Below are 20637 nucleotides of genomic sequence, written 5' to 3'. Positions count from 1 at the left end.
TGACCAGTCTAGAAGTCACCATATCGATGTTGACATTAATATCAATTATAAGTTGTTTTTTTTTAATAAATTTACCGTTTGAAAAAGTATCAGTTATTCGAAATACTGGGAATGTTCTTATCCCAGATATAGATTACCATGGTCATATTTGGCACAACCTTTTTTTTTTGAATTGTGGTCCTTAATGCTGTTCAACTTTATACGTGTTTGGCTTTTTTTTTTTATCTGTGCGTCACTGATGAGTATTTTGTAGACGAAACGCGCATCTGGCGTATCAAATTATAAGACTGGTACATTTGATAACTGTTTGCAGTGTTGATGGTTATACCTTTTACAATGAATACACCGCTAAATGCAATTTGTCAACTAATAAAAGGAAAACTATTGAAAACTAAAATGCATGAGGTTAAAGATATAAAATCGTGCCATGAAATCAGTTCACAATAACTGTAGTATTGTTGACAAACACAAAATTAAGATAACAGTCATAGTAATTTTCTGGTAAGTTCAATACTTTTCCGTATGATAGGTTGCTGCATCTCGACCCAAGGTGAAGCGATAATAAGGGGACCAAAATATGTCTACTTCAGCAGCTTTTTAGATTCCTGTCCCAGTACAATACCAGGAATCTGTAATTATGTGGTACTGTTAGTTGGTGTATATCATATTTTTTATGTACCTTAATCAGGTAGTTGGTTTACTCGTTTCAATTGTTTTAACGCTTTGTAAGGTCAAGGCTTTTTAAAGCTTATTAAGCGAAATGACCTACCCTTGATAACTGCTTTCTCCGTTATTTAATCTCAGTTGTAAGTTGTATCATTGCCAACGATACGAAATCTTTTTATATCATTTAAAGCATATACTTTATTTAGTTGATTCAGAAGGTTCTGGACACAAGTATAATTTCAGCTTGTCATATCGTTTAGACACCTGTCTAATGTTAATAACGGTATGTTGACCTCAAAATGTCTTAAGTTGTTTTTGTTATCCAAAGGAAAGTAAAGGTAAAATGCAACAAGAGGTGTCCATGCACAAAAACTTGCAGATGTAGAAGAATCAAACGTTTAGTTTGCGGAGTGGATGGTAAAACCTATTGGAACTCATGCAAAGCAAATTGCAAGTAAGCTTTCAAATAACTTTCGGATAATCTTTATTAATGTAAAATAGAGTGGCGATTGAAATAAATGAAACATTTAGAATAACTTGCCCTTGATCAATTAATGTAGTATCATGTTACAATTGAAATAATTGAAGGACAGGGAGCAATCATATGTGATACTGAACAGTGACCATAATTTGATTAAATAGCGTTGAGAGACTATATGGTCACGTCGATATGATTTGGATCTTTAACGTTATAATGTGCAGAGTAATATAAACTAGAAAACATTATCATACTGGTTTGGTTTGTGTTTAATGCGCCTTTAAGGAGGTAGACCTAGGTTAAGGGAAATAACTCTTAAAATCATCAGTACGTTTGTGTCAACCATTTTCAAAAACATATTCTAAGCTTCTAGGTTACATAGATTATTTTCAATCTGTTTCAGGTAAATGCTTAAAATACATTGGTGAACTTGACTTTTACAAACGCTTGACTGATTTAAAGAGTTATCTCCCTTAACCTAGGCCAACCTCCTTAAACAATGCGTTTACCCTACTTTAAACATCACACACTGACAAATCTAAAAATAATCTTGTATGATTGACTATTCATTGCTGAATTACAAATGAATAGTGCTTCTGTACACGAAAAATGCTACTTAACATGTCATTATAGTCTCTTGTGTCATGGGAATGCCATTGCAAATCATACCAAATCTCCTTCTAATATTTTAGTTGACTAAAGTCCATCTGTAAACATATATAAGACTGAAACGGTCATTTTTATCTGAATAAAATAGCTCTCTAAAGAATGAATGAACAATAAATTATAAAGCAATTTGCATTTTTTCAATCACTTTAATTTTTACCAACTGCGGTAGACTAAGTACATGTACTTGTCAGATCATTCGACTGCAGTCAATTTAGATCAGTTCATTTTATGTTAAGACTTTTTAGTTGTTTCTTTCACGTTCAGATTCACAATTTATTGAATTGTCTGAAATTTACTGAACATTTCTGAATTGACTGCCAGCAAATGGTCTGCACAGTATTGAATTAATTGCTATCATTTTTACTGAAAATTACCTGAAAATTTCTGTAAGAATAAATATGACTTAATGAATTATGGTTCAGACTTTTCAAATAAACTCAATATTAAGATTACTGTTTCAGCCCAAACTCCGGTTAAAATTAAACGTTTGTACACTCGGTCGTATTTTGATCTCATGCGTATGTTGATAACCGAATGATGAACTCCAAATGTGTTCAGTTTTGTTTTTGTCCCAAGGAAAATAAAGGTTAAATGCTACAGGAGGTGTCCATGCACAAAATCTTGCAAATGTAGAAGAATTAGAAGATATGTTTGCGGTGTGGATGGTAAAACCTATAGAAACTCATGCAAAGCAAAATGCAAGTAAGATGTCAACTGGTATTCAGAAAACATGTATACACTTAATTATAGTGTAACTGCGATAAGCAAAACTGTGAAAAAGAAAAAAGACTGAATCAAACTTTTGAAAACCATGTTACCATGGACATAATTTTAGAGTAATATGTGATAATAAAAAGTGGCATAGTTTTTGTTAGTGTAATGGACCAAATTGCATTAAAGAAAAAAAAAGAAAATACTCGGATTTAATTAGAAATTGTAACCCCACAATACATTGACAAATCGATACAAAATTAATATGGTCAAACTGGTGTTTGAATCGCCGTAAAATAAATCTGTAAACCTACATGTTAATGTATCACAGTTTCTGATACATTCCCGAAAGTACCTAGTATGATTGACTGTTCATTGCTATATTATATATACCTTCTCTTTTGTTATTTCATTACAAATATATTATTACATGTAAACAAAATAGAATAAAGAAGTTGACCTGTAACTTTTTAAAATAGCAGGATAAGAAGCTTACGTCAATGAGAACGCCACCCAACAACATGATACATAATTAATCATTACAACATCTAAAAGTTATTATAAAATGAGTCTAGATTTTTGAATTAAAAAGTAACAAACGCATTTGAAAGTAATGCCTTGTCTTCTTGATTGTGCGGTTACTTTATAAAAGCAATCTCCTATGAAATGTAATACCAAAGATTACTTCTGATCGTTGATTGCTTAATGTCTAATTTTTAATATGTCATGTTTATCCAGAACAACTTAAACGCGACCAAAAATTATGTTCAGCTTAGAAAAACACAATAATCAAACCGAACACTCACAAGCACATTTAAATAAAGCATATAGATGTAAACAATACTTTTGTTCACATTTTTTGACTAGTATGGATTTATAACTTGAAATGTAATACAGTGAAACCTGTTTAAACCGAACCTCTTCGAGATTTAAAATTGTGTTCGGTTTGGGCCAATATTCGGTTTTATCAGGTTCACGACGCATACAAAATGATATAACAGTGCTAAAGAACATATTTGGTTTGTACAGGTTTTCGGTTTATGCATGATTCGGTTAAGCCAGGTTTCACTGTATTTACAAATATCTATAGTAATAATTACTGTATCTTAACCGCCACTTGTATTATCTTTCTCGTCATTCTGTTGTCCTGCTGCTTTATTGACTTATTCCCCTTATTTGCTTTTATACTAATTTTTTGGGCTATTTGACATTGAGGCGGACACAAGATGGCCAGTAAAACACATACGCAATCAAACCAAGACTTACCTGCATATTTTCTGTATAATCATTGGAAGATAATGCATTTTGGTTTATGTTAATAACACAACATTCCATTAGCTAGCGATTTTGTTATTTAACTAATAAAAAATCTGTTTTGCCCCGGAAAATAAAATAAAATACCAAGAGTTGTTGTCTTTGTTCAAACCTTACATATGTAATATTTTCATAACAGTTTACGGTATGGATGGTAATACCTTTAGCAATGAATGCATGGCTTAATACAATTAATGTTCAGATGTAATTAGAATACGAGAAATTATAAAAACGTACGCCTAATTAACTTTTGAGAACTCTAAAATTGTTGACATACTAATAATAATGATAACAGGCCCATACAGCTGGATTTAAAGGTTAGTGCTTATGTTGTGCTGTTACAATTTTATCACAGGTTGAAGGAATGTTTCGGGCCACAAAAAATAATAGAAAAGCGGTATTTAATATTCCTGTTTTAATTCAGGAACCTGTAGTTGTCGTTTGTTTATGTATATTATATTTGTTTTTGCTTGGGTTATTTTTACCTAATTCAGGTCGTTGGGACCCTTGTTAAAACAATTTAGAAAAAACGGGGCTTTTTGTGGCTTTTTATGCAGTATGGCCTATAACTGCTTGTCTCAGATGAATGCAAATTTGCTTATTTCATATTAAGACAAGCGTTGGTTTTGAGCTTGACATATTGTTGATATTTTAGACACCTGTCTTATTTTAATAACCGTCTATTGACATCAAAATGTCATTGTATTTTTGTCGTCTTAAGGAAAGTAAAGGTAAAATACTACAAGAGGTGTCCACGCAAAAAAAGGTGTTTATGTAGAAGATTTAAACGTCGGTTAGTTTGCGGAATGGATGGTAAAACTTATCGGAACTCATGCAAAGCAAAATGCAAGTAAGATGTCAACTAATATTCAGAAACCAATCATACACTTGAACATGGTGAAAAGAGATAGTTGAAATAAGTGAAAACATAAACATACCATTCACAAACAAATTCACATATAACAAACGAAATATACTATATTCATGTGTGATACCGAAAACTGACCACTATTTGTATATTCAATGACTCCAATGACGTAAAAGGACTTATAAATACACCTTCTTGTCGGTCTGATTAGAATCTCTTAACTCCCCAATCAATCTAAAATGATAACAGACAGATATTTTTGTCATGCTGGGTGGTTTGATGTGCCATATAAAACCGGTTTTACCCTACACTATAATATGAGAGTTTTCGATATATTCAAGTGTTCCAAATATTTCTTCCATACTGTGAACGGGAAGCAATAAACAATATGAATAAAAAAGACTAGAGGCTCTCAAGAGCCTGTGTCGCTCACCTTGGTCTATGTGCATATTAAACAATGGACACAGATAAATTCATGACAAAATTATGTTTTGGTGATCATGATGTGTTTGTAGATCTTACTTTACTGGACATTCTTCTTGCTACAATTATCTCTATCTATAATGAACTTGGCCCAATAGTTACAGTGGAAAATATATTCTAAAAATTTACAAAAATTTATGAAAATTGTTAAAAAATTACTATAAAGGACAATAACTCCTAAAGGGGTAAACTGCCATTATGGTCATGTTAGCTTATTTGTAGATCTTACTTTGCTGAACATCATTGCAGTTTACAGTTTATCTCTATCTATTATAATATTCAAGATAATAACCAAAAACTGCAAAATTTCCTTAAAACTACTTATTCTGGGGCAGCAACCCAACAACAGGTTTTCTGTTTTGTCTGAAAATTTCAGGGCAGATAGATCTTGACCTAATAAATTATTTTACCCCATGTCAGATTTGCTCTAAATGCTTTGGTTTTAGAGTTATAAGCCAAAATCTACATTTTACCCCTATGTTCTATTTTTAGCCATGGCAGCCATCTTGGTTGGTTGTCAGGGTCACGCTAAACATTCTTAAAACTAGATACCCCAATAAGGATTGTGGCCAAGTTTGGTTAAATTTGGCCCAGTGGTTTCAGAGGAGAAGATTTTTTAAAAGAATACTAAAATTTTAGAAAAATGGTTAAAAAATGACTATAAAGGGCAATAACTCCTTCATGGGTTAACTGACAATTTTGGTCATCTTTGACTTATTTGTAGATCTTACTTTGCTCAACGTTATTGCTGTTTACAGTTTATCACTATCTATTATAATATTAAAGATAATAATCAAAAACTGAAAAATTTCCTTAAAATTACCAATTCTGGGGCAGCAACCCAACAACAGGTTGTCTGTTTTGTCTGACAATTTCAGGGCAGATAGATCTTGACCTAATAAATTATTTTACCCCATGTCAGATTTGCTCTAAATGCTTTGGTTTTAGAGTTATAAGCCAAAATCTACATTTTACCCCTATGTTCTATTTTTAGCCATGGCGGCCATCTTGGTTGGTTTGCAGGGTCACGCCACACATTTATAAAACTAGATACTCCGATGATGATTGTGGCCAAGTTTGGATTAATTTGGCCCAGTAGTTTAAGAGGAGAAGATTTTTGTAAAAGATTACTAAGATTTACAAAAAATGGTTAAAAATTGACTATAAAGGGCAATAACTCCTAAAGGGGTCAATTGACCATTTCGGTCATGTTGACTTATTTGTAAATCTTACTCTGCTGAACATTATAGCTGTTAACAGTTTATCGGATGCCTCTGCTGGTGGACTGTTAGTCCCCGAGGGTATCACCACCCCAGTAGCCAGTACTTCGGTACTGGCATGAAAATACGGATTTTTTAGTGTTATTAAAATTTACTGTTACAAAATGATAGAAATTATTATAAATTAAGGAATGTATCTCCCTCATGCAAAGCTCTGATTCCTTTCACGGATTTGGCTATACTTTTTGGACCTTTCGGATTATAGCTCTTCATCTTTTATATAAGCTTTGGATTTCAAATATTTTGGCCACGAGCATCACTGAAGAGAGATGTATTGTCGAAATGCGCATCTGGTGCAAGAAAATTGGTACCGTTAATTTAATTATCTTTATCTATAATAATATTCAAGATAATAACCAAAAACAGTAAAATTTCCTTAAAATTACCAATTTAGGTGCAACCACCAAACAACGGGTTGTCCGATTCATCTGAAAATTTCAGTGCAGATAGATCTTGACCTGATAAATTATTTTACCCCGTCAGATTTGCTCTAAATGCTTTGGTTTTAGAGTTATAAGCCAAAATCTACATTTTACCCCTATGTTCTATTTTTAGCCATGGCGGCCATTTTGGTTGGTTTGGCGGGTCACCGGACACATTTTTCAAACTAGATACCCCGATGATGATTGTGGCCAAGTTTGGTTAAATTTGGCCCAGTAGTTTCAGAGGAGAAGATTTTTGTAAAAGAATACTAAAATTTACGAAAAATGGTTAAAAATTGACTATAAAGGGCAATAACTCCTTTAAGGATCAACTGACCATTTCGGTCATGTTGACTTATTTGTAAATCTTACTCTGCTGAACATTATTGCTGTTCAGTTTATCTTTATCTATAATCATATTCAAGATAATGACCGAAAACAGTAAAATTTCCTTAAAATTACCAATTTAGGGGCAGCAACCCAACAACGGTTTGTCCGATTCATCTGAAAATTTCAGGGCAGATAGATCTTGCCCTAATAAACAATTTTACCTTGTCAGATATGCTCTAAATGATTTGGTTTTTGAGTTATAAGCCAAAAACTGCATTTTACCCCTATGTTCTATTTTTAGCCATGGCGGCCATCTTGGTTGGTTTGGCGGGTCACCGGACACAATTTTCAAACTAGATACCCCAATGATGATTGTGGCCAAGTTTGGTTAAATTTGACTGTTGACAATCCTCTTTAAATATTAAAGCATGACCTTGAATATATTTAAGTCAAGATAGTTACATACTTGTAAAATACTATGCATATTTTTTGCATTTTTTCTTCAGGAAAGTGAAGGTAAAGTGTAACCGGAAATGTCCATGTGAAAAACCTTGCATATGTACTAAAATTCTTAAACCAGTTTGCGGAGTTGATGGTAATACATATAGCAATGACTGCAGAGCAAGATGCAAGTAAGTTGTTGACTGATATATGGAATACAATTTTTAACTAAGATTAATGAGGTGGTGAGAAAAAGAAGTGAAACTGTAAAAATATTAACCATTGTTTGATAATTGTGACTCTGCAGTCTGAGATAAAAAGGGAAGATTCCTATGTCATGTATCTTTTTAACAGTGGCCATTATTTGTAATGTAATAATTGATATTGCATTGGAGAACAGGATTTATGGATACAGATAAACTAGTCGTTTCCGGTATTTAACTCTGTAACTTTGTTACGAGAACAATCCATTGTCTGGTCTATGCGACCATTCGTCCTTTTTGCCGTCCTGTATCAGGTTAAAAGAAATGTTTTTACCAATTCAACATGCGGTGTTGTCCGATCAATGTTGATTGTGACACGAACGTTTTGAATTTATATTTTGAATCTTTTCACGGATCACCGGATAACATGAACTGAACTTGTTGTCTAATATAGAATCATTCTTCTCCGAAACTAATAGTAAGTAAGTGCATTTTTAATTTCCTTCGCAAAAAAGTGAAAAAATGCAAAAATTAAAGTCTTCAAAATTGAAAATGAACAAGTATGAAAATTCGCGATCTTGACGCAAGACACACACAACAAATAAATGGGGAAAGGTAACATTGTATCAACCAAAGCAGGGAGAAACTGAGATGCTCTGGGAGGTCCAGTTCCCGTTTCAATTTGTCACACTTCTCGTGCTCCATGTATGATGGTCTGTGATAAAAATAAATACCCGTAGGATAAGTTAATAATAGCGAGTCCGTAACTGAATAAACATACCTACGCCTATTCTTGTTTTAATCTGGACAAAACACGTGACACATATTACTATTATCGCACCGCTGGTAAATATCACGTTATGATTGGTTTATCGCCGTCACGCGGTGACCCTCTGTAGATCTGTAAGGGGTTAGTAACTTTCATAAGGGGGGATTGACGTCACGTCTACTGTTAATGGTGACGTCGTCTATTGATGTTGTTTTATTTCATTGTTTATTTTTCTACAAAACGCAGCAGGAAAAGTCCTACAGTCTACTGCCTCACCCCCGATGGATTTTACTAAGCCTCTATGGATCCGTAGGGGGTCAGTAGCGAACCATTTAACTTACAATCTCGGTATCGGATTTGACCCTGAAAGTCTTAATTATTGATACTATTAATAATGTGGAAAATAAAAGGGTCTGAAATGGTGTTTTTTTTTTGTAATCAACATCGTCAATAAAGTTTATTTTTTTGAATCTTCGTTTTAACAGTATGTCGTCAACAAATTTGACCTCGTCTTTTATTAGTATATATATTTCGTCCATCAATGTAGACATTGCCTTGACTGGTGTTAAACATTTTTGTAAAAAATGAGAGAATCTGTATATATTATTATGTTTAGAGGACCCACATTTAGCCTCTGGCTGTTGACAATCCTCTTTGAATAAATATAGAATCAAATTAAATTTATTTAAGTCAATACGTTAACAAAGAGACGCTTTGTTAAATAATATTCACACTTTTTGCATTTGTTTCAGAAAAGTAAAAGTAAAGTGCAACAGGAAATGTCCATGTGAAAAACCTTGCATATGTACTAAAATTTTCAAACCAGTTTGCGGAGTGGATGGTAATACATATAGCAATGACTGCACAGCAAAATGCAAGTAAGTTGTCGACTGATATACGGAATACAATTTTTATAAATATATATACATATATATTTTCCATCCATTAGATAACCAATCAATGATATATCAAGACGTAAGGCAGTCTCATGAAATATGTTGATAATAATTTTGGATTCAAATTCAATTCGACTATAACTTCTGGAAACTTAGATTAAACAATATTTATTGAATCTCTTCATGAAACTTTCATAGTTCTATTTATAGTTTTCACAGAATTTCCCTAGCTATATTTGTACATGTAGATGTATTTAGATGTCTTTCCGTTTTGCTCCTCAACTACGTGCTTTATTTTGGCTTTTTACTTTCCTAATTCGAGTGTCATTGCTAGTGCATTGCTTTACGAAACGTGCATACGCGTCTGGCATACACAATTATAGGATGGGTATCTTTGATGAATCTATTGTGAATCCTGTATCAGGCGTAAATGTACACTTACATGCAAATTACTTCCATTATGTAGAAAGTAAACGTGTACCAAATTCAAAGTCATTTAGGATTTAAAGTACGATAATGTAAAACATAAATACGAATTTTGACGCTTTCAAGCAAAGACTTTTGAATCAGACGACAGAATTTTAAAACAACTTGTAAAACATTTCCAATAATTTCAAGTTGCATAACGTGAAATTGGTAACGTAAACTTTTGATAAATAGAGTATTTAGCTCCGTCAATTTGATGAGGCGTAACCGTTACATGTGAATTGAACACCGTTTCTCTCTATTCATATCATCAGAGGAAATCAGTCTAATGATATTGAAATCTCCATCTTATTCTTAACAGTTGAAGGATGGTTTTCTCTTGATGTCTTTGATTATTGTTTTTCATTCTTATTTAGTTTTGATGTAATCATGCATATATTGAATTAAATAATTTATCATGTCTCTCTTATGCTTTATTTTAGAAAGGTCCAAGTAAAATGTCAAGGTTCTTGTCCTTGTAAACCGCCATGTACATGTCCACGTATATTAGCACCTGTTTGTGGAACTAATCGAAAACAATATGCAAACCAGTGTTTAGCAAAATGCGAGTAAGAAATGTCATTTTTATTCCTGGAATATAACAATAAGAAGACGTAATATGATTGCCAATGAGACAGTTCTCACAAGAGACCAAACAACATAGAAGTGAACAATTTTAGGTAACTATGCGGCTTTCGACATTGTAAAACGCACCCGCATAATCATTACTCATATAAAAGACTCCAAAATTATATAGCGAAGACGGTTTTGCTCTTGATAAAATTGATAAAACAACTTTTATTTGCAGTTGACCCAACATAATAAAAAGGAGCAAAAGATACCAGTGGAACAGTCAAACCCATCAATCGAAAATAAACAGACAAAACGCCATGACTAAAAATGAAAAATACAAACAGACAAATAATAGTACACTAAAAAAACATATAAATTTAAAGAATAAGCAACACCAAAAACTGGGGGTGATGAAAGAGAAATATACCATGTTTCAAACTGTCCGTAGTAATATATTGTTATAAAACTGAAATGAATTTTGAACTTCAAATTTTTTTTCTTAATTTTTCTGTGCAGTTCAATCATCTTTCTATCCACTGATTATATTTTTCTTATTTTTGACCTTTATCTGCAATACTGTGTATTCATTAATTTTCGTGGATTAAGAATATTTATTATTTTTTTATTTTATCTTGTGGTTTATCTCAAATTCGTGATTTACCTTTATCATCAAGATAAACGAAAATATATATCCAACGAATAATAAAAAATACGCCGAAGTGCGATGCTGGTAACGCTGAAGTCCGATAGTCTACATAAACCTCATTTGCTAAGCTTTTCTTGTCGATGTATAAGTCAATGTAGATAAGAGACTGGTATGGGGAATGTGTGAAAGAGACAATAACTCGACCAAAGAGTAAAAAAAAACTACCGAAGGCCACCAAACGGTGGTTCATCAACACAGCGAAATAAGCCCACACCTGGAAACTGACTTTAGTTGGTCAATAAACTTAAACGTGTACTAGTTCAATAACAATGAACTTCATACTTTACTCCTAATCCTAAAAATGAACTAACATTTAAAAAAACAAACAAGACCAACAAAGTTCCTGACTTTGCACAGGCACAAAAATATGACGGGTTTAAACATGATTAGTGGAAAATCAACGCAGTTCCCCTATATCTCTAGCCAATGTAGATTAAAAAAAACACATTGATATACACCGTAAAACTCAGTTTAGAGAAGTGAGTGTCCGATGTCAGAATAAGTAACAAAATTAACTAATTGTAAAAAATTAACTAATTGTAAAAAAGGACTACTAGCAGTTACTGACATGATACGGGTCTGATAATATTTTAATACTACGCGAAACGTTGAATACTTTTTTGGTGGATAGGGGAAATCTGCAAAGGATTCTGTTTAACGTGCGTGACATTCCCTCAATACATTCGGGTCTGCAAACGAACTTTCTTCATTAAAATGATTATGCACGAGGCACTCATAAGAGAAACAACGTATAGGCCTAGGTAAAATAATAATCTAGAATTATGTCCACATGTAGGAAATCGAAGAGTACGAGCTCTCATTTAGTATGAAACTGAATTAAAGGACCGCAAAATACAATAATGAAAGTAAATTAAAAAAATAAATATGAAAAAATCTACTTATAATGACAAGTGGAAGTCTGTAGAAAGGAGGTTTAACTAGCGATCATGCGTCAAATAGACCATCGCACATCAGCGTACGAACCATCGCACTTCGGCGTAGAGCATCGCACTTCGGCGTAGAGCATCGCACTTCAGCGTGACCGTCGCACTTCAGCATCCCAATCGCACGTTCGAGTCCTACATATATATAAATAATAGCTTCAGTTAATATAAAAAAGAAGATATGGTATGATTGTCAACATGGTCAATGAGACTACTCCTTCACAAGAGACCAAGTGACACAGAAATAAACAATTTGGATTGATATATATATTTTTCAATGTAATATTCTATGAAATCAAAACACCGTAAACATTTTTAATATGAATTTGTCTTCTTTACAATAAATATGCATAATCTACATACATCAATCATCAATCATCAATCCTCGGGTGAGTCCGCTACTCTCCTTAGATGAAGGTACGGAATCGGCCGAGATGTGACGAATGATACACTCATCAATCGGCAATCCTCGGGTGAGTCCGCTACTCTCCTTAGATCAAGGTACGGAATCGGCCGAGTTGTGACGAATGATACACTCATCAATCGGCAATCCTCGGGTGAGTCCGCTACTCTCCTTAGATCAAGGTACGGAATCGGCCGAGATGTGACGAATGATACACTCATCAATCGGCAATCCTCGGGTGAGTCCGCTACTCTCCTTAGATCAAGGTACGGAATCGGCCGAGTTGTGACGAATGATACACTCATCAATCGGCAATCCTCGGGTGAGTCCGCTACTCTCCTTAGATCAAGGTACGGAATCGGCCGAGTTGTGACGAATGATACACTCATCAATCGGCAATCCTCGGGTGAGTCCGCTACTCTCCTTAGATCAAGGTACGGAATCGGCCGAGTTGTGACGAATGATACACTCATCTCATCAAATGTTTGATACTTATTAATGAACTCAAGTTTGTTTTGTTATTCGACGATTTGTTTGTCTTTACAGAAACGTTAAAGTTGATTGTCATGGTAAATGTCCATGCTCTTGTATAAATTACTGTCCCCTTAAAGGGACACCTAGCTGTGGAGGAGATGGCGTTACATATATAACAGCCTGTCATGCAAAGTGCGCGTAAGTAAACTAGTAGTGTACAATACCAATGGAACATTACAAACTCATAAGTGGATAAAACTTGACAATACATGTATAACAGCCTGCCATGCAAAGTGCGCGTAAGTAAACTAGTAGTGTACAATACCAATGGAACATTACAACCTCATAAGTGGACAAAACTTGACAAAGCCGACGTAAAATCCTAAAGTGTACAAAAAAGACAAATAAGTATATTAAGGACAAAAACGAATACTTTATGTGGTATGGGTGTCTTTCGTCATCTTTGATTACAACAAAACAGAGAACTTAGGTCAAGGTTTTCGATCAAGTTATCAAAGTTGGATGCAGGAATGCAGATAACGAATGTGATTTTCATTTAAAAGTACAAATTTATAAGATTTTAACTTAAAAATATTATTATTATACAATTGGTGATTATGTTTGCCTATTTTTTATGTTTTTAAATTGGCATAACTCTGAACTAGTACACTATCTGAAAGACTCTACACGGAGTTTTACTATTTTGCATTTCTGAAAGTATTCTTGAAGGCTATCTTCTCGTATTTTGTGTTTCAATTCTATAATTAAGTAAAGCTTCGAATTCTAATCACAAAATATATGTTTTCCCCCTGTATAATCAAATCAAATTGTGTCATTTTGTAACAATTTGTAGATTGAGAAAATGCTCGATGATCTATCATTTTTAATATATTATTTGAAGAACATTTATCAATATTATACTACTTTTCGGAAAAGTATGTTCAAATTCTTTAATTTAAAATGTATCCTCCAACCTAATGACCTAAATTAATCCCCTCAAAATCGAGGTTGTATAAATTTAGAGTTTCTCTAAGCCTAGCTATAAAATCTTATGAAAAGTTTTAAATATCCAAATGTTCCAGACTCTAGAATTTTCAAAGAATAACAAAGAGTGACTTTACCATCTGATGCATCAGAAATAGTAAAAAAATAATATAAAAAAGCCAATATAATACTCACGCCTTTAGAGAAATCGTTTAGATTTGCAACAAGTAGCCAATTGACTACACAATCAACTTCCAATATTGCATTAAAATTAGTAAAAGACATACTTAAGGATGTACTGCTTTGAAGCGATTCTTCACTTTATTTAAACGGGAAAGCACATCGAAATCATTTCTGGGCTAGTTTTAATAACAAAAACACGCTATAAATTTTGTTGATCAAATAAAAACAACAGTAGTATATATACCGCTTTTCAAAATTCATAAATCAATTGAGCATGTTGAGAGAAAACAAACCCGGTTTAAAAACCGAGGGAAACATATAAACCATAAGTGGAAAAAATAAAACAACAGAAATACTGATGTGCAACAAAAAAACCCATTGTAAATCGAAATGGACAATCACATTAATCATGATGACTCAATCAAAAAATCGACAAACAAAATCGTTCTCAATTGAAACAACTTAATGCGAATATAAGTCATTTATTTTAAAAATCTCATGAATCAAAATTAATCTAACAGGTGTTCTGCCTTTCACTCTATGTGAATAAAAGTGAGATCCAATTTACAAAGATAAAAAGTACTTTTAAAGTTGATATAAGTCATTTTTAGCTGTCTGACTTATAGTGAGAAATGTAGTATACCAGTGTAATAACATGATTAGTAAACTTCATCAAGTTCTCAAATTATTTTTCATCTATGAAGGGGTCAGAAGATACAATGTACTAAGCCTTGTCCTTGTCCGCCGGTTTGTAAATGTTCCAAAGAATACAGTCCTGTTTGTGGTGAGAACAAGAAAACTTATGTCAATTCATGCGTGGCGAAATGTAGGTAAGTATTTACATAGCGACATAACGTTAATGATGAGTCGTACACTGTGAGAGGTTTAGCGCTATACACCCAGGTTCAATCCACCATTTTCTACATGTGAAAATGCCTATACCAAGTCAGGAATACGACAGTTGTCCATTCGTTTTTGATTTGTTTTGTCATTTGATTTTGCCATGTGATTAGGGACTTTCCGATTTTATTTTCCTCGGAGTTTAGTATTTTTGTGATTTTTCTCTTTACACCTACCAATGTCATAATGTTCAATAGAAACGCATGTAACAATAGGAAAACAAACTAATTTTAAAAATCTGCGCCGAATCACAGACTCCTAAGCTTTTAATACCCTCAAAGACAAATAGTCCATGCACTTATAACGATATCGATCCAGTGCAATTGCAGTTGAGGTTTTTCCATTGATACATCTTCAGATCTCAACAATTTGATGACCAAATTACCTTATCTATAATCATAAATTTAATTAAAAGCAAACTTTTGGTGATAGTGGTACAAAATTATCCTGTTGAATAATTGACTACAAATAAAGATAAAAGCTATAACATTTCCTTCATATATAGCTTGAAGCGTAAAATATTCATGACGTGTGCTTCTGTAATATATATTCAAAATAAAAGGAACATCAGCATCACGTGTGACAAACGAGTTCCCTGTAGAAGATTTAGTATCAAAATGGCTGTCTTTCCTTATAAAAGGTTTTGTTCTGATGCATAACGTGAAGAGCTATTGGTAGACTAGTTTGGACATTAAGACATTTCTATGTTGTAAATCAACGATACAAAACGAATATTAACCTATTTCAAACTATCAGTAAAAAACCTTTATCAGACGTTAGTTCCACGATATTCATGTACTTATAACTCGAAGTAGCCATCGGAAATATACTTTCAGTGATGTTATTCTTTTTGGCAGTTGTGAGAGGATCTTTAACGATAGAATCAATTACTTTCCCATAAGAGCGGGATCAATATTAGACATCGTCTTCGTAATATACATAGATGACTCCGTATTAACAGTGCAGCATTAGCATTTTTTTCATTTGACGTATTGGTAAAAAACTATTTCGACATGCAAGGGTACAACAAACCTCATAGATACGATTTTTAACATATCATTTACGAATTCAATTCTCTATTTAAATTGTATTCAAATGTCATAAAGGTTTTAAAATTATGCATTCTGAGGTTATCGTTTCAGACGTGCCTGTGAAAGTGGACAATAATTTAACTATTGACACTTTATTATAAATGTGTGGCATTTGATGAATGGTACATTTAAAGGTCTCGACTAATTTATAACCCTCCACTATATCTTATATTATATTTGTTATATCTGACTAGTTTGTGAACAGCTTCCCAAGCTTTCTTAATCTGTATCCAAAATTTGAACTTCTCTTGTTAATAGATATAAGAAGATGTGGTACAAATACCAATGAGATAACTCTCAATCCAAGTCATAACTACATTTGTTAATTAGTAGGCGATAGCAATTGCAGTTAACAAATTGTACTTTTAAGATATGAGAGCAACTTTTTATACAATAACCAAATTTTCAGAAAAGTTGCTGTAAAATGTCCCGGCAAATGTCCATGCACGTGTGAAAGACAATGTCCAAAAAATGTTCAACCAGTATGTGGTGTTGATGGGAAAGACTATGCTACTGAATGCCATGCAGACTGCGCGTAAGTGTTAAATACAATATTTTATACAACCAAACACGCATGGGACATTTAATTTATTTTGATCTGTCACTTTCCATGTATATGCCAGTTCAAAAAAGTGATGTGACAGTAATCCTGTTATCTATGATGAGTTTATATATCAATAGTTAATTCATCTCTCAATTATCAAATTAGTTGATATGTTTTTATCATCGCTTATCTCATATCTAATTATTCAATGTGTTTTGGTTCAAATTTTCGTGTTAAGTGTATTCAACCCATCTTGCATGAGTTATTCTGCATAAATGTTAATATTTATGTAAAATTAAAGAAAACATTCAACTTTCAGATGAATGGTTTTATTTGATCATGAAACTGCGTTATATTATGTTTCAATAACGTCTTAAGTTTTTTTTGGCATTCATACACTTCTAAGATTAAAACTTCTGAACGGTTAATGACACAACTTGACAGTTATGCTTGAAATAACCAGTATAATAAGGAAAAGAAAAAAAGCCACATTCAGTTATTCAACGAAACACTATTCGTAAGATGCAATACCGCCAAATCATTGTCAAATCCGGTTGCAATCGAAAATTGGTCGAAACAAATATTCTTTTCAATTTTGACAGTTTCATGAAATTTATTCAACGTTTCATTGCAGTAAACATTTTCTTAGTCATAAACATTTATCTTGGGTGTTTCAAAGCATTTTTTCTTGTGTTTCTATAAAAAAAAATAAAAAAAATTGGAAACTTGATTGTATTTTGCTACAATGATATAGATATATAACTTGGTTATCATTTTATGCAGTTCAATAATATATAAAATGAAACTAACTGCTGATTCATTATTATTCGTTGGATACCAATTATCGTGGGTTTTGTTAATACAGGTGAAACACGAAGTGAAATGTTCAACGAATAACATATTTTCAAAAGGCTTTGTATACAGAGAACGGCAAATCCTCAGAATCCACGAATATGCAAGTTTTCAGCAATCCACAAATGCTGATACCCTTAAAAATAAATGAAATCACAGTACAAATTATTTTTCAGAGGAAAGGTCTTGTTCCTGCTCAAATGTTGTAGTATTACAAATTAATCATTATTAACGTCTAGTTAACTGTGAAATATCTATAGTTATTGTGGTCAAAAGTAGATCTTAAAATTAAATGAACAATAGTGTAAAATGATAGTAAGATATTGAAACAGTATAGAACTCTGCAAAGTAAATTTGTCGTAAAACTTTTTAAGGAAACCTTTTTTTCCCTCATTTAAATTTGAGCAGACTACTTGCTTGTTTGAACACAACATAGTTATATAGTTTGCAGCATTAAAAATTGCACATTAAAAAGACCTTTGTCTTAGCTTCCACCTAGAAATTGTTGCAGATGTAAGTCGAAAATAGAACTTTACAACAAAAGCGAAAACATTCAGTTTCCAAATTATGAACTTTTCGTTTCTATGTAGAAAAGTTCAAGAAGCGCCATCATACGGAGTAGATATCTCATAATTGATACGATATTCCAGGGCTTACATTTTCTATAACGATTTACTTGATAGATGGATGCTGCTCAGAAGGAACCTATCAAATAAAAAATACAAAATGGTGAAGTTAAAATACTCTCTTTGTATATTTTACGGGCGCCATCACGAGTTGGTTTACCGTTTAAGAATATCCGTTTCACAAATGAGCAAATGTTCAAACTAAAATTCAGTCAACATTGTCACACATAGACTTATTAACGGATTTGTACAAGCATGAGCTACACGCAGGGTTGTCAGTTTATTTTTAACTTGTGAGTTTGAATATAAATGTCCAGTTCTTAACATGAAAGAAAATTTAAAACCAGTATAAAAATCTAAGAAATATCTTTTGTCAGCTCGATATTAAGATATGTTGGCTTCCAATCTTTATATTTGGTCCTCAATGCTCTTCAACTTCGTACATTGTTTGGCCTTTTTAACGTTTTTGGATTCGAGCATCACTGATGAGTGTTTTGTAAACGATATGCGCGTCTGGCGTAAATACAAATTGTAATCTTAATATCTATGATGAGTTTATTTCGGATTTTGTCTGGTGCTTAGTCCGTTTCTGTGTGTGGTACATTTTAATGTTGTGTCGTTGTTATCCTCTTATATTTAATGTGTTTCCCTCAGTTTTAGTTTGTTACCCCGATTTTTTTTTTTGAACAGCGGTATACTTGTTGCCTTTATGAATTTCCTTATATTTAAAAAAAAATAATTATACACATTGTTTATTAGCATATTTGTTGAGCCTACAGTTAATACATTATACATTTATATGGTTGATTATATTTCAGTGACGTTGATGTAGGGTGTCAAGGAAAATGTCCATGTGTAGTCACGTGTGAAAGTAAATGTAAACAGACAGGAAGTCCAGTTTGTGGTGTGAATAAACAGGAGTATTCCTCCAGATGTCTAGCCAATTGCGCGTACGTTTCTATCTACTAACGAAACAAATGAGTAATTCTTTTATATGTCTTTGATTGGCAGGTAGAAATATGAGAAAATGAATAAATTTTGTCACGCTAACGTTAAATTTCTTTATATTTTAACATTTTTTATATTATTTAAATTTTTATAACGAAGACATTACAATTGAAGGAGATGTGGATATCATTTCAATGAGACGATAACACAAGAAACGAAGAAAGTACGGAGGTCAACACGACTATGTTATAGAGTGTGCTTATTTTAAGTTTTTTGTCGTATAACATGCATGTGCCTAGTAATGACATATTAATCAACTAAAATAAACCACTTAGATACATAACGGTAGATCAAACGCCTGCACTTGATTTAATGTTGTATTTTAGTGGTGTCAACAATCACACTTGCACATATTTGTAGAAAAGTTGCTGTTAAGTGTACAGGAATCTGTCCGTGTTCCTGTGAAAGACTGTGTCCCAAAACTAAACAACCTGTGTGTGGTGTTGACGGAAAACAATATGTAAACAAATGTGTTGCGAGATGCGAGTAAGTCTTAGTATTAATAAAACCTCATTGTTTCCACCATGTCGGGCAGTGTTTTATTTATTACCATTTACACTCTTCGTAGCTGCGATGGTATATAATAAATAAAGGCAACAGTAGTGTACCACTGTTCGAAATTGATAAATCGATTAAAAAAAAAAAAACAAATCCGGATTACAAACTAAAACTGAAGTAAACACATCAAATATAAGAGGAGAATTACGACACAACAGAAACACAATATAGATTATAACACCCACAGAAACGAACTATAATATAACAATGGCCATTTTCCTGACTTGGTACAGGACGCTTTAAGAATTAAATAAACGAGTATTCAAGTATAATATTGTATTTAAAAAATTCAGATATAAGTATAACTTTTATTCAGTTCGAAGGAAGGTCTTAATCTTGCTTTGAGAAAAGAAAACATCATTTTATTAATCATGTGAATATGCAGCGCTTATATGGATTTACTTTCACCAGAACCGCTGTAAGACGAATATTAAAGAAAAAACTATGATGCATAAGAAGAGAATCATGTAATAAATGGTCTCACGAATAAAACGGACCTATAAATAACCAATAAAACGAAGGTCAATTGTGCCTTTGTAATCTGTAAATGTATGAATAAACATTTTTAGAAAGGTTTGTTATAAATCATGTCAATACCGAAATACTGTCTTCTGAGCTGACGATTCCCTCGGGGACTGATAGTCCACCATCAGCGGTAGCTACCCTAATCCTGAACTACTTTCATCATTTACGACCTTTCAGTAAATATGCTCAGTGTGAAGCTTTTGTTTTATTGGAACGTTGTCAAATTGTCATTGGATCTTCAATGAAACATTGTTGTACCTATTTATCAAAT

General features: G+C 32.8%; 1 protein-coding gene across 9 annotated transcripts in view; it reads left to right on the top strand.

Annotated features, from left to right (window-relative positions):
* LOC139491493 (agrin-like) overlaps positions 1-20637 on the top strand; it is a 55205-nt gene that overhangs the window by 10522 nt on the left and 24046 nt on the right. The window contains exons 5-15 of one of the 9 annotated variants that reach the window (XM_071279211.1): positions 995-1120; positions 2390-2515; positions 4560-4688; positions 7728-7853; positions 9387-9512; positions 10439-10564; positions 13168-13293; positions 14967-15092; positions 16663-16788; positions 19094-19225; positions 19644-19769. In XM_071279211.1, the coding sequence (XP_071135312.1) occupies positions 995-1120; positions 2390-2515; positions 4560-4688; positions 7728-7853; positions 9387-9512; positions 10439-10564; positions 13168-13293; positions 14967-15092; positions 16663-16788; positions 19094-19225; positions 19644-19769 (1395 nt within the window). The remainder of the gene's footprint in view (positions 1-994; positions 1121-2389; positions 2516-4559; positions 4689-7727; positions 7854-9386; positions 9513-10438; positions 10565-13167; positions 13294-14966; positions 15093-16662; positions 16789-19093; positions 19226-19643; positions 19770-20637) is intronic. The other 8 variants (XM_071279214.1, XM_071279215.1, XM_071279213.1 and 5 more) reach the window with 8 other exon arrangements.

This window comes from Mytilus edulis, chromosome 10 (genome assembly GCF_963676685.1).
Source record: "Mytilus edulis chromosome 10, xbMytEdul2.2, whole genome shotgun sequence".
Classification (NCBI taxonomy): Eukaryota; Metazoa; Mollusca; class Bivalvia; order Mytilida; family Mytilidae; genus Mytilus; species Mytilus edulis.
The sequence above is the reverse complement of the archived record's forward strand: the minus strand, read 5'-3'. Positions and strand labels throughout refer to the sequence as shown.